Here is a 13689-nt window from a genome sequence, read left to right on the forward strand (position 1 = left end):
TTCTGACCCACCAGTTCCTTTGCTGTTAACTGAGGCTTATTCACTGCCTAAAGGCTCTCGGAAGCAATGGGGCAGATGAAATCGCATCAGTCCTTGGACTAAAAAGTTACCAGCCCCGGAGTTAGGTGCCTTGTGTGTATTTGCAGACACTAAGTGGGTGTCCCTTTGTTTCAGGCTGCCCTTTACGTTTGTCACCAAGGAGGTGGCCGATGCAACCTGTGAATGCCTCCTGGCACAGGCAGAGCAAGCGGAGAAGACGGGCAAGTCCAAAGCTGCGGCAGAGCGCATGATCCTGGAGGAGTTTGGACGCTGTCTGATGAGGGTTATCAGCTCTGCAGGGAAGTCCAAAGGTGACCCTTGTGCCATGAACTGCTGACTCGTGCACATGAGCCACAATGAAGCGGACTGAACAGAACACTTAAGGCACAGGGACACTTTGGTTTAGCGTAAAGGATGGATTTAATAATATTTGTTAATTTGGTGCTTGTTGTAAATTGACCCGTGTAAGATTGAAACGAGAAATTCTTTTATAACAAGATGTAGAGCCTTTTAAATCTTAGCTAAATCCTCTTCTATGTCAGACAATGCCTAAAAGTCAGTTCTTCTTCCCAATGTACAGCTTTTACCCAGGGTTTCTTAAAAATTAGGTGTGTTCTCCCCTTTCCCCCAGAATAATTGTCTGAAGGGCATATATAAATTATTATAATATATATTATTTACAGTGTATGGATTTGCATCACTGTGCATACAGGAAAACACAGGTGATGTCAACAGCCAGGTCATGCTTTTGCTGACAGGCCTGTAATATGGAGGTACCAGTGTATCCAAGATAATTCTGAAAGGAAATAGGTAGAAATAAGCATCTAAATGGAAGGTAGTACTTGTATTTAGGACCTGACACAGCATGTCCCTGTAGTGCATGGAGCACTGTGAGATGCATAGGCAATAATACAGAGGGGTTGCTTGCAGATGTAGCACTGAGCAAGTGGTAGAGAATGTTTCTGGAGCAGGGCCCAAGGAGTATAGAGGCGAATGGCATTACAGGGAAGTTTTGATAGGAATGGGGCAGAGTGCTGAGGTGTTTCTTAAGCTGGAACTTGAAGGCTGAGACAGTGGCCTGTCCTCAGAAGTGAGCAAGAGCAGCCACACACAATGCCAGACTGTCTGCCCAGCGTAGTGTTAGCTAAGTGTGTAGCAGATTGATGCTGTTGTTTGGGTGAAGCTTGGTTTTCAGAGGTCTGCAGCAGCCTAACCCCTCACTGGAAGTAGGGCTGTGCAGTCCCTTGTGTTTTCTAGGATCAAGCTGTAGCCCTGGGAAAGTGTTTAGGCCTGAGAAGCTGAAGTCACTGGAGATGACAATCTGCATCTGAATCAACTTACAAACGCAGGTAGGGATCATGTTCAGCCTGCTGTGGGTATTCAGGATGCTGCTTCTCTCCATGTTGGCAATTTACTTGGCATAAGGGCTCTTTTATTTTGTTTAAGATAATTGTGAGAGCTGTGATCAGAGAAAGTACTAGCACAGAATCAGGATTGCTACAAAAACAGACACAGATCCTTTCACACTAAATGGGGGGCAATCAGCTATAGCTGGGCATAGACTAAGGCAGGGGATTTTTTTCAGTATTTGTTACAGGCAATATCAGATCACATTTTTGATAGGGGAACACATTTGCAGAATTAACCTGGTGGGTTACTCACCTATCATGTACACCATTAACCGTGTTTAATCACAGGCATTTTTATTACCTGCCTCACTGCAGCCTGAACTAGCTATGTTTTTTCCAAAAGGGATTTTGTATTCCTTCTATAAAACTGTAAATACAGAGAAATGCAGGGCCAGGGTGGGGAGAGGTAGGGGCTAGGCACACCAGCAGCAGAGATTTGTGCCTCTGTGTGTGAAGGCAGTAGGGTGGGAGGATGCTTCACCTCTCAGCCCTGTGCACTGCACAGAAGGCCCTTGACCCTCTTCTGGTGCCTCCTTGAAATGCCTGGGAGGCATGAAGGGCTTGGGAGGCAGTCAGCAGCAGTGGTGGGCTCACAGACCAGGTCTGACCCAGTCACTGTCTGAAGGGCTCTCTCTGCTAAGGACATCTCCCTGAGCATAAATAGCAGTGTTTGTGCAAATCTCTGAAAAGGGAATCCACCTCTCGTGTAAGTAAATGCCACATTTTTCATTATTAGGACTTGGATTAACTAAAAAATCAGTGCAGTAACTTTACCTGTAGATAGTGCAGATATTCCGTTCCCTTCTAGTGACCTAATATAGTCTGTCCAGTAAGATTTGTATAAATGTAAATTAGTGTAAGTGAATAAAGTAATACCTACTTACGTTATTTTTCAAACAGATTGCAATATGCCTTTTGTTTAGACTTCAATCTGTGTTAATTTTGTATATATTCAGTGTCTTACTCTAAATTGCACCTTTTGTGATGTGTATTTATATACAGTGTGCAAAAGCACTTGTGAAATTTAGATTACAGTTGTAATTATGTATGATGGCATTGCTGGAGAATATTTTGCTTGTAAAGACTTTGAAGGTGCAATCAAATGCTCTTAGTTCTATTTTGTTTTGAACAAGCTTTCTCAAATATTAAGCTTGGATTCCTCTCTCCCTTCTCCCTGGTGTAGAGTGTATGAATTGGATTTTGTACTTCCTTAGCCATTTGCATCAAACTGCTGGACAAGATTAACAGTCAAGTTCATCCAGTTACATAAAAAATAATTGGGAATGGGGCAAGGATTCATTTTATAGTTCTGTTTACATCCAAAAGTAGAAAAATTAAATTTATATTTACAAGACCTATTCAAAGAATACACTTTTCTATATTGTACAAATAAAACAGTCAGATAAATCACAAAAAATAAACATTTATACTATTCTGTAAATATGATTTTTTTGCACTCCTTTGCTTCAGCACTGACAAATATACACAGAAGGTTTGTCACTGAAATATCAAAATAAATTGTTAACGCTAGGTCCACTTCTGATGCAAGTACTGACTTGGATTTTCAGTGTGAGACCAAATGCTATCAGAGATAAATAAATATCCCTTGGTTACTGGTGTGCTGTCGTGCACAGCAATCCATGGCACAGTTCATAACTACTCATCTTAGAGCTGGAGGCAATGCAAGTGTTCCAATATTACATGATTGCAACCAATCTGTCACTGAGACTTCAGCAGCATTTTGCCAGTTGTTCCAAAAATCACATGTAGAGGGGAGGGAATAGTTTCCTGCAAAGTCTGTTGTAGCTGGAATGGCTCCATGACTGTGATGGCTTCAACGTGGTTTTTTGCATAGATATTTGGACTGGGGAAAAAAAAAGCCCAGAGGTTCTGGATTGTTCCTCCCAGCACTGATTGTATGAATTTCTGTGGTGCTGCTGCTCTCAAAGCAGAGCTTGAAGGGTTGGATACAGCAAAACTAAGGGAAGGAGGAGAAACCCAAACCAACCAGGGAGTTTTGTCAAGTCACTGGTAGGCAGAAGGATACCTTTTATATTATTACTGCCCTAGGATGTGGCAGATCACCAGTTTTCATCCCAGCTCCATCATGGATCTTAAGAGTGACTGAACAGCACGTTTTGTGGGAATTTGTTGCCTTCCACCTCTATGGATGCAACTCCAGTTTTGCATGGCAGCAAAACTTTAGCAGCAGTTCTGCTAAACTTTGCTGTTCCAGGCAAAGCACTGGAGGCAGCTTCCTTGCCATGGAAATGAACCAACTGAAGCAGCCTGTCCTACTTGGTGGCACCAAAGCTGTGGTTCAAGTGCTCAGTGGAAACACTGAAAGGAGGGTGCTGTGTGCCCTGGGCTGCAGGACACAGGCCAGCCCTGGGAGGATGGGACCATGAAATGGGAACTGAAATGCTTTCCCTGCTGTAGCACACCCATGTGTTCCTGCCCCTGGAGGAGGGCATTGGTGCTCCTGGATGCCACTGGACACAGCAATCTGGTCACAGGCTCAGCACTGAGCCAGAGGATCTAGACTGGACCAGTATCTTTAGCTGTTTGATAAGACATATTGGAAAGGAGATTAGAGCTTGTGTACAACTTGAGTGCACTTTCTTCTCCCATCTTTGTTTTCCTATTTAAGTAGAAGCTCTGCAAGCTCTCCTGCCCCCAGCTTTTATAAAGCACATCTTTTTGGTGAAATCAAAGTGCCAGTGCATGTGATTTCCTGCAACCCCACCAACTATCAGTTTTCTTCTGGCAAGAGCACGTGGAGCACTGAAACCACCCAGCACTTCCAGGAACACTGCAGTCTCCTACCCCTGCCCCAAGCACCTGGAGCAACCCTGGCTCATCCTGACCTGCCTTCTAAATTTCATGAAATTTGTGGCTGCTTTGCAGGACTGATAGAAAGGACAGCAAATGGGATAAACTTCCTTGCTTTGCTCAGTTAAGCTCTGATTAGGGGATTTGCAGTGGCCCAAAACATCACTGCTTATCAATACTAGTTTTGCCAGCATTGTTTCCTCATGTGTGTTGCCTAGATCTGTCCAGCACTGAGCCTAAACAAGGAACAGCCATCCTTGGAACCACAGAGTACTCAGACCAAGTGTGTGCTTAGCTTCACTGACAGCTACCCAATGGTGATGGAAACAAATGCTTTCCCTTCAGTCTCTTCAATTTGTACTTTCCACAAGGGTATTTTAAATTCAGGTGTTGGGTGGGGCATGTTCTTAGATTTAAGTAACACCGTGTTATTTCCTTTACTAAGAGTGTGTAGTGGTTGTTGATGCTTAGCTCCTCCTCAAATAAATGCTTTGTGAGGGTGGGAAAGAGGGGGCTCTCTTCCAGAAGCTCCTGGAAGACTTTCTGTTCTAGACACAAATGCCACAGCTTGGTATTTTTGTTGGCACCTCCTACTTTGCTGTATCGGTTTAGGACTTGTTCTGAAATGCTTGTTATGTGGTGCACGCTGGCTGAGGGCAGACTCACACCACCTAACTTTTTTACGTAGAGCACTGACCTGCATCTTAGCCTGCTCTCATCTGCCTCAAACAGAGAGGCAAGGCAAGCCTCGCACTGCAAGTCCAAGGCCAACTGCTCGGCCACCCAGCCAGCCATGCAGGTGAGGCTCTGTGCGCACAGCGACAGATCTGTCAGCGCGTCGCTCAGGGCAGAGCTGGGCAAAAGCAGGCCTGTGCTGTAGGGGTGCTCTGGGGCCACAGTCCTCCCAGGAGCTGGGTGACACTGAGCACGAATGCTGCCCAGAGTCACAGCTCTCCCCTGAGACAGGGCTACATCCCAGGGGCTGGCAGGGCCACTGCTGGGTGGTGAGCCGGGGGCCAGGCTGCAGCTGGCCAGCAGTTTGTGGTAAGCAGCCTGGAACACAGCGCAGGTGGGGCTGCCACTGCTGCCACAGGCTTGCTGGAGAGCCCTCAGAAACTGCTCCAGAGGGTCCAGGCTGAAAGCACGTGTGTGGAGGTGGTGGGAAGGAGTGCCTTTTGGACATGTGTGGTTGGAGGAAAGCCACTTGAGGCTTTCAGCATTGAGCAAGAAGCTCAGAAATCCCAGTTTGCGTTTGCTCTTAATAATGTATCTCCCTACCGAGTCTGTTAAGTTGACAAAGCAGCTCCTGGCCTCATCAAAGAGGTTGCTGATTTTCGTGTAGTTCCCAGCTAGCAAAGGCTCCTTTCCATAGGGACCTCTGCCATAAAATACATTGCACAGGGAGCTCATCAGACGCACAAACTTGACAGTCCCGCTGCAGTTCTGAAACGAGGCCAGGCCCAGCTTCTGGAGGTGCTCCAGTGCCTCAGCAGCACCCTCGCTGAACAGCAGGCTGGCAAGGTTGACCTTCAGGTGGTAACTCCCTTTACTCCCAGCCCTGCCCGACTCCAACACCTTCTGCTCGCCCAAATTTGCCAGCTCCACCACGTGCTGCCACCACACGGGGTCACCGAGCCACTCGACCTTCTGGAAACACTGCAGAGCATTCCTTATCAGCAGGAGGGCATGCCGAACATCAAAGAAGTACGCGATGCTGTGAGCAGAGCCAGGTGGATGCTGGAAGGTGCACTGAATCCTTTTGGGATCTATCCTGATGCCCAAAGCTCTGGCAGTCTCAGCACCACGAGCAGAGGCACCCGCTGTCACAGCCAGGACCACGATCCCAACGCTGTTCAGTTTATGGATGGCCTGACGAAGGAGCTGAGCGAGGAAGCAGCCGGACGTGCTGCTCACCAAGAAATAGCCCAGGGGAGCTGTCCAAGGGCTCCAGATGCCGACTGCCATGAGGATTATCGCTTCCGAGGCCAGCGGAGCTTCGTCGGCGTCAAGGACGCCTGCTCCCAAGTCAACAAAGCCCATCAGCTGCTTGCTCTGTGGGTCCCACTGCTGCTGCTTCTGCAGGGACACGTCCTGCACCAGCACGGCGCAGTAGCGGCACGCCTGATCCCCTCTCTCCACCTTTTCCTGAAGCTGGAGAAAAATGTCACTGCTGAAGCCCGCAGCAGCCTCGTTATTAGACAGCCAGCTGGGGAAAAAAAAAAAAAAAGCAGGATGTGATTAGGAGATGTGATTCTGGAAAAGTTGAAGCAACAGGCAGCACTTTTTACCACTTAGGACGTGGTCAGCCATGCCCAGAGCTGCAGGGCAGGCTGAGACATGCAGGGCAAAGAGGCAGCCCTGCTTTCCTTCATGCATAGTCCGAGTTTCTTTCCTCTCACCCTAGTAGTGGGAAGCCGAGAAAAGTACTGACCATGCAGGGAAGTAACAAAGCAGCTTCAGGACAGATGTGTTACACCTATTTCTACACGAGTACTGGAAATACATTTTGAATTAATGAATGAATAACTAAAAACTTGCTTTGTCAGGCTGTAAGGATGAGGGAGGGGAAGAATCTTCCGTAGGTAATCATAGGCCTTAATATGGTAGAGATGGAGAAGACAAGCAAATTGCCTCATTTCTGGTGAGTAGTCTGCCATCTGCCTCCAGCTGTGCAACTCTCGAGGCAAATCTGCTTAAGAAATCACAAAAGGTCAACTTTAGGGAAACAAATAAACGGCTGGAAACAGAGGGATGCATGACACAAATGCAGAATACAAGGCAACAGCATGGCCTCCTCTGGACAACTCAGTCCTGAAGTCTGGCGTGAAGCGTAGGGCTCAGACACGGTACCGCCGTGCCTCGCCTCGTCCTTGGTGAAGCAAAGACACGAAACCGGCCCGAGGGAGCGCGCTCTGCCTCAGCAAGCGCCCCGGCAGTACCTGCAAACTGCGCCTGCAGCAAACTCACGATTTCCCCAGAGAGCAGCCGCTTTTCCACCAGCTCCCTGAGGAAGCTGGGCACGCTCCTGCGCCGCGGCGCGGGGCCGCCTCTCCCGGCGGCGGGCGGCGGCTGCTGGAGCCGCGGGGCGTGCGGCGCCGGCCCGGCCGCCCGCTGGCCCTGCAGGCTGTAGTTGTGGTCCCCGGCGGGCGGGCTGGGCAGCGGCTGCTTCAGCGCTCGGCCGGGGCTCCCGCTCCTCCTGCGGCCGGCGCCCGGCGGCTCCTGGCGGGGGAAGAGAGGGGAGGTCAGGGCGCACGGCGGGACCCCGGCGGCAGCGGGGAGCGCGCCCGGATCCCGCCCGCACCGAGGGGAGGAAGCGGGAGGGCACGGCGCCCCGCCGCAGCTTCCGCCGCAGCCCGTAGCGCTCGAAGTCCCCCTCGGCGAAGTGTCGGGAGCAGAGGATGGCGCCGGGGCCGGGCCGCCACGCCCGGCGGCTCCGCGGGTCCACGCGGTTCACGGCGCGGATCCACTCGCGGCGCTGCGCGGCGTCCACCGGGAACCTGCGGTAGAGGGAGGCGGCGGGATGAAGGGCCGGCGGGCCGGCGGGCGGGATGCGGGGCGGGCGCACTCACTGGTGGAAGGAGATGCCGCGCTCGCGGCTCCGCCCGGTGTCGCGGGCGGTGCAGCCCAGCGCGGAGCAGCTCCGCGTCATGGCCGCCGCCGCCGCCGCGCCTGCCGCCGCGCGCGCGCCGCGCCGGGCCCGCCCATTGGCCGCCGCCGCCGCCCGCGCGCCCGGCCGCCGCCTCGCCATTGGCCGCCGGGCCCGCCGGACCGCGGCCCCATTGGGCGCGGCGGCGGGACCGGGAGCGGCCCGAGCCAACCGCGAGCGGCGGCGGGCGCAGCCAGTGGCGAGCGGCGATCCTCGGCGCCAATGGGAGCCGCGCCTGCAGCCCCTATTTATAGCGGGGCCGGCAGCGCCCGCCGCCTCTCCCGCCGCGCGCGCCCCGCGCGCCGTGCCTGCCCGCCGGGCGGCCGCGGAGCCGCGCCCCGGCTGCCGTGAGGAGGTGGGTCCGGGGCTGCCGCCCCCGGCTGCGGGAGCCGGCTGAGCTCCCTTGGGCTGTTCCCCCGCCCTGGGGTGGCCCCTGTCCCGTGATGAGCCTCACTGCTGTTCACATCATGAGCACGCCATGATTACTGCCCTTGAGCTGAGGACAGGCGGCACCGCGGTGCCCCGGCTCCCCCGCTCCCGCCGCCCCTAACCAGTCTCCCTCTTCCCCAGGGCCCATGGCTGCTCCCGCCCCGAGGAACACGGAGGACACGCGCGGAAGGAGGCGGCTGCACATCCCCACACACACCCTCCCTGCACCCCCGGCTCCCCGCGGCCGCCCGCCGCTCCCCGGGCCGGCGAGGCGCGGCCCCGGCGCCGCCCGGAAGCCGCGGGGCGCGCCCGGAAGGCGGTGGCGGCCGGGAGGCGGCGCCGGGGCTGCCACGTTGGAGCAGTCCGGGCACGGGGAGCGCCGGGGACGCCGAGGTGAGGGCAGGCACGGCGAAACCCCCGGGTTTATTGCTGCTCTGCTCCGGCTCCCGTCGGAAGCGGGGCGAGGGCGGCGGTGCCGCTGGCCCGGGGCGGGGGAGCCCTCGGGGAGAAGCGGGAGCCGAGGATGAGGCGCTGGGTGTCTGGGCAGGGTCTTGCCGGGGCTGGGTTTGCTTCGTGGGCTCGGGCAGGAGCCGCGGAGGGGTGCTCGGTGGCTCGGTGCTGTGGGAAGAGGGCTTTCACAGCTGCCTTGCCCACGTTTTCCTGCGTGATGTTCAGCAGCCGTCTGTTTCCTCTGCGTGCCAGTGTGATTCTGCCAAGGGAGAGTTGTCCCTCCCCTCCCCCGGCTGTCCTCTGGAGGGGATGGGCTGTCTGTCTGTCTCAGGGGTATCTTTAGCAATGTGGTCCCTGCGGCTGCTTCTGCCGAGTCCGTGGCAGTGCAGGCTCACCATGCACCATTTCAGCATCATCGCCTGTCTTGGTCTTACTTTTCAGCACAATGAAGCTGAAGGAAGTAGACCGTACTGCCATGCAGGCATGGAGCCCTGCCCAGCAGCACCCCATTTACCTGGCCACAGGTGAGTTTTTTGGGAAGCACGTGCTAGCAGACCTCGGGCTGTGTGCAGTGGCTGCACACCCTGAATGAAGGGGCCATTTCTGAAAGCTGTAGGAGTTACTCTGTGTCCTGGGGGCTGGAGTGGGGTATGTGTTGTGGAGTTGTTGCATTGTGCTGATAAAAGCATGCTTTGCATTCTGCAAGTGACAGCGAGCATCCTCCTCTTTCTGCCAGGGGAAGGTGACACCAATCCTAAGCACTAGTCACTTGTGACTCCTTTGTAACTTTAATCGTGTTCTGTGCATCATCAGGGAGAGCTACTTGCACAAAGCTTTTCTGCTCATACTCATTAAGAAACGCCCAAACAAAGAGCCATGGGGAGGAGAGTTGTGTAGAACAACATCTAAGTAACAGAAACAGAAGCCTGACCCTATTTCAGGATCCTTTTTGAAAGGATGATGTTTTTGTTCCCCTTCTTGTCTATCATTACTGCTCTGTGTGTCGTGGCTTTCTCACTGCCAGGCGTGCTTCCTCGCAGGTACGTCAGCTCAGCAGCTGGATGCAACCTTCAGTACAAGTGCTTCTCTGGAAATATTTGAGTTGGACTTAGCAGACCCTTCACTGGATATGAAGAGCTGTGCCACATTCTCCTCCTCACACAGGTAGGCAGTGTTGTAAGAGAAAAGTACAGTGTGTGGAGCTGTTATGTGTAGAAATGTCACTTCATGTGGTTTGGCTGCACTTGTTGAGGAGAGAAGCAGAAGCTCAGCACTGAAAGATGAAGGCAAGTGTGTGCAAGTGATACTGTGGGACAGTGATCTTGGACTCTAAGAAAGCAGCTCATGCTTTGACATAAACAGAAAGGTTTTGAATATATGCGTGGGCCCTTTATCTCAGGAAGCCTCTGGGATTCACAAGGAAACAGAAGAAAATGTGAAATTGTGAAAATATGGTGGCAACTTTTCATATTGCACCATCCTGTTTGTATTTAGGCATTTCAGGGAGACTCCTGTAACATAACTAACTTGGGTTATGTTGTAGCCAAATTCCTGGCTGCACAGCTCCACTCAGCTGTCAGTTCCTTACTGTCTGCTTATCCAGACAAATATTCTTAGCATCAGAGCAAACACTTTCCATCTCAGCAGCACTCATAGCAGCTCTCTGGCAGAGCTGATGTCAACATGTCCTGCTGATCTGCTCAGAGCAGGAGGCAGTGTTGGATCTTTGAGTTTTATCATTCTGCATTGTTTTAACTGTGACTGACATTCTTGAAGACTTGCCATTGCTTTCTGAATTTCTAGAAGCACTCCTTAGAGCCAGGATGCAGTGCTCCTTTGAAAGTACTTCCCTTGACCAGCAACACAAGAATTTGACTTTGCCCCAGAAAATGCATTAAAAATGGGGCTGAGGGTTGTTTGTTTGTTTCTAATTTAAGATTAGATAGCAGTGTATACGTGAGGCTGTATTTTGGTTTTCAGCAAATGAAAATGTCCAGGTGATTAGACACACAAAAGATAAATCCCTAATTGCCCTCCAGGCAAAGTTTTGCACTGCTTTTATAGAACCATGATTTATCTTGGAAAGAGTAAAGGGCAAAAGTGAAGTAATTAATTGCACTGTTAATTTTTGGGGTTTGTTCCTCGTTGTTTCCTGCCTTCAGTTTGGGTTGTTTTAAGTCCTGTTCAGTCTTGCTGGTGATGCCTGGACAACCCTGTCAGTTACTTCATTTATCATAAACTTGCATAATTAGGTGCAGAAGCATAAAAATCATACCCAGGAATGGGTCTGTCTGATATCACAGACCCATTGCCATTTGTAGCATCATTCTTTGGTGAGCCCCTGCTGTAGTCTCAACACTGGGAGCCTGGACACTTGGCTGTTATGGTATTTCTCACCCAGCATGTGCTTTTTGGGCAGCATTCTGCAGTCCTATCTTACTATGCTAAAGTTGCAGTGATTTAAAGAGGTTCCTTGAAGATTGCCCAGAGGTAACAAATAGATGAGCAATATTACAGTGATGCTAAGGTGTCTCCTTGCCTCCTTCCAGTCAGTGTGGGTTTGCTTTGTGCTTGCATAAGAGTTGACAAGTGCTTGTGTCATTTTATGCAGAACATACTCTTTGCATGGCTAAGTGCACAGGAATCCTGTTTTGCTTATGCAGGAGGTTAATTGAGTTGAAGGGAATTTGGTTATTTACAGATAGACACAATAGTGTTCTTAAGTTCTGGAAGTATGTTTGATTCCTCTTGAGTTAGCCTGAAAATAGGCTGTGGTCCAAGAGATGAGTCTGTGATGTTGGCTAAACTTGCTGAGTCCCTGGCATGGCAGACAAAACACTTGCATGGATATGGAAAAGCATATGGAATTTTTCTAGTTTCACCTGTTTCTTCTCCTGTATGAAGCTGCTTGCAGATAGCAGAGGTTTTTCTCAGGCTGTGGCTGGATGGGCTTTCAGCCCTTACTTTGATGCCTGCTGTTGTGGTTGGGAGCACTTACCTGGTTTTGAAAGCAGGAGATTGGAGATGTTGTGCACGTTGTGCCTCTTGTTAATAAGCAGAATTGGGGCATGCCTTCCTCGTGGAAAGGGTTGTGCTGAGACTTGTCCTTAGGGAGAAAACCAGGCCATGCTTTTCTCTGACTCTAGCTGGGGTGAGCAAAAATGGGATGTATCAACCTGCAGGGAGCTGGTGGTGGATGGGTCTAAGTGTGTGGGGCCCTCTGTGTCTTGCAGGTACCACAAGCTGATCTGGGGCCCTCACAGCATGACCTCGGGGGACAGAGTGTCTGGAGTCCTGATTGCTGGGGGTGAAAATGGAAATGTCATCTTGTATGACTCAGCCAAAATCTTAGATGGAGAGGCTGAGGTAATAATAGCCCAGAAAGACAAGCACACGGGACCAGTGAGAGCACTTGATGTCAACATGTTCCAGGTTGGTTTTTCTGCTGTTTCTCTTAACATACCAGGAGTGGCCTGTCTTAACTTGTAACCTCAGATGTTTCTGCTGCTTGCCTTCCCTGAAAAGCATGAGCTGTATTTGGTTTTTGAGTGTCTATTTGTATTTAGTAGGAAAAACCTGTCCCATTACTGGCATTTCATAATGGGGAACGAAAGTTCTTTAATTTGTTCTTTCCCCTCATCAGTTTACCTTGTCAATTTAGTTGATCTTTTTAGCTCTGCTTGTGTGTCAAGTAGAGGTGCTCTTCAGGGTGTTTTTAGTCAGTCTCTTCTCTTAGCTTCTGTGCATTATGCCAGTCACACAGAAAGGAATTACGTGCTCTCATTCATTTTTCTGGTGAGATCAGTTTTCAGGTCTCTCCTTTGGGGATTGGGTAGGATTCACCTTCAAGGCCCCCTTCCTAAGAGGAGACAGCAAGGAAACACAGCCATGTGGCCTCTTGAGCAGAAGGGCTCTCAAAAACAACAGTCCTTCCCACACCACCAATGAGCATTTACTTCCCTCTAGATACTGTGTTGGTTTTTCCTTGTTGCCACCAGCTGTGTGAGAATTCAGTTGGATTTGTTTCCTAAATAACACTTCTGTCCCTGCACACTTGCCTCCAGCAGGGCTGCCCTGTGTTCATTGTGTCCTCTCTGAATCGCTTCCTGTCCCTTTCTGCCTGTAGTGAACTCAGGACTTGCCTGTTATCAGCCACAAAATGTGACCAAAGGGCACTTGGTGACCTTGGCTCATGTTGCCCTGCCTGGACTTTTGCATCCCAGGTGCAGGAGTACTTTGGATGGCTGCACTCACTGTGGGCAGGGCAGCAATGCCACACTGTCCTGAGCCAAGCTCTGTGGTGGCCAAAACTGCAGCACTGCTTCCTCCTCTGCCCTGTCACTATTTTCCCTGTATCTTTTCCTATATCCTGAGCAGATAGGGGAAATTCACAGAGTCCTGCAGATCTGATGCCTCCCAGCAGCTAAGGCTGGGAAAGCTGATGCTGAAATGCTCTTAATGTCTATTAATATTTCCTACAGACTAATCTGGTGGCCTCTGGTGCTAATGAGTCTGAAATCTATATTTGGGACTTGAACAACTTTGCTACACCAATGACACCAGGAGTGAAGACACAGGTACCAGATTTGTGTTTATTAAATTCTCCAGAGCAGACTTATTAAAAGGGTGCATGGCAGTTACATGACAGCTGATTGAAATTTGCAGTTTTAAAGCAGTCTCAGGAGCATGGAGGAGGGGAAGCCTCTTGAAGTCAAAGTTGCAGCATATAAGGTTGCCTGGATGCTGCTGCTTTTGTAGCCCCTGGAGAGCAGTGTCCTGGCTGTGCCTGTCAGTGCAAGTGTGCACGGGTCCGTGCTATGAGTGGTGTGCTCAGCTTCCCCTGCAGCAGCCTTGGATGTGATGTCTGCTTTATCCACAACAGAC

At 51.1% G+C, this 13689-nt stretch overlaps 3 protein-coding genes across 18 annotated transcripts in view; 2 read left to right on the forward strand and 1 right to left on the reverse strand.

The window, feature by feature from the left end:
• The window catches only part of LIN54 (lin-54 DREAM MuvB core complex component), a 39729-nt gene extending 36840 nt beyond the window's left edge, over positions 1 to 2889 (forward strand). For all 5 annotated transcript variants that reach the window (XM_064416810.1, XM_064416811.1, XM_064416812.1 and 2 more), the window contains one exon: positions 175 to 2889. In XM_064416810.1, the coding sequence (XP_064272880.1) occupies positions 175 to 376 (202 nt within the window). In that variant the 3' untranslated portion in view covers positions 377 to 2889. The remainder of the gene's footprint in view (positions 1 to 174) is intronic.
• THAP9 (THAP domain containing 9) lies at positions 1792 to 7950 on the reverse strand. 3 transcript variants are annotated; one of them, XM_064416806.1, is made up of 5 exons: positions 7850 to 7950; positions 7582 to 7777; positions 7220 to 7499; positions 6819 to 6969; positions 1792 to 6486 (listed from the first exon to the last, which is right to left on the reverse strand). In XM_064416806.1, exons 1-5 carry the CDS (start codon positions 7927 to 7929, stop codon positions 4578 to 4580), a joined length of 2616 nt encoding a protein of 871 aa, XP_064272876.1. In that variant the 5' UTR covers positions 7930 to 7950; the 3' UTR covers positions 1792 to 4577. The 3 variants fall into 3 exon arrangements, with proteins under 3 accessions (XP_064272876.1, XP_064272875.1, XP_064272877.1); XM_064416805.1 differs by having other exon boundaries at positions 7248 to 7777; XM_064416807.1 differs by lacking the exon at positions 6819 to 6969 and having other exon boundaries at positions 7220 to 7777.
• A 546-nt stretch (positions 7951 to 8496) lies between these two features.
• SEC31A (SEC31 homolog A, COPII coat complex component) overlaps positions 8497 to 13689 on the forward strand; it is a 39592-nt gene continuing 34399 nt past the window's right edge. For 3 of the 10 annotated variants that reach the window (XM_064416815.1, XM_064416816.1, XM_064416820.1), the window contains exons 1-5: positions 8497 to 8748; positions 9247 to 9329; positions 9846 to 9969; positions 12039 to 12237; positions 13287 to 13382. In XM_064416815.1, the coding sequence (XP_064272885.1) occupies positions 9251 to 9329; positions 9846 to 9969; positions 12039 to 12237; positions 13287 to 13382 (498 nt within the window). In that variant the 5' untranslated portion in view covers positions 8497 to 8748; positions 9247 to 9250. The remainder of the gene's footprint in view (positions 8749 to 9246; positions 9330 to 9845; positions 9970 to 12038; positions 12238 to 13286; positions 13383 to 13689) is intronic. The other 7 variants (XM_064416817.1, XM_064416822.1, XM_064416821.1 and 4 more) reach the window with 4 other exon arrangements.

Source organism: Passer domesticus, chromosome 4 (genome assembly GCF_036417665.1).
Source record: "Passer domesticus isolate bPasDom1 chromosome 4, bPasDom1.hap1, whole genome shotgun sequence".
Classification (NCBI taxonomy): domain Eukaryota; kingdom Metazoa; phylum Chordata; class Aves; order Passeriformes; family Passeridae; genus Passer; species Passer domesticus.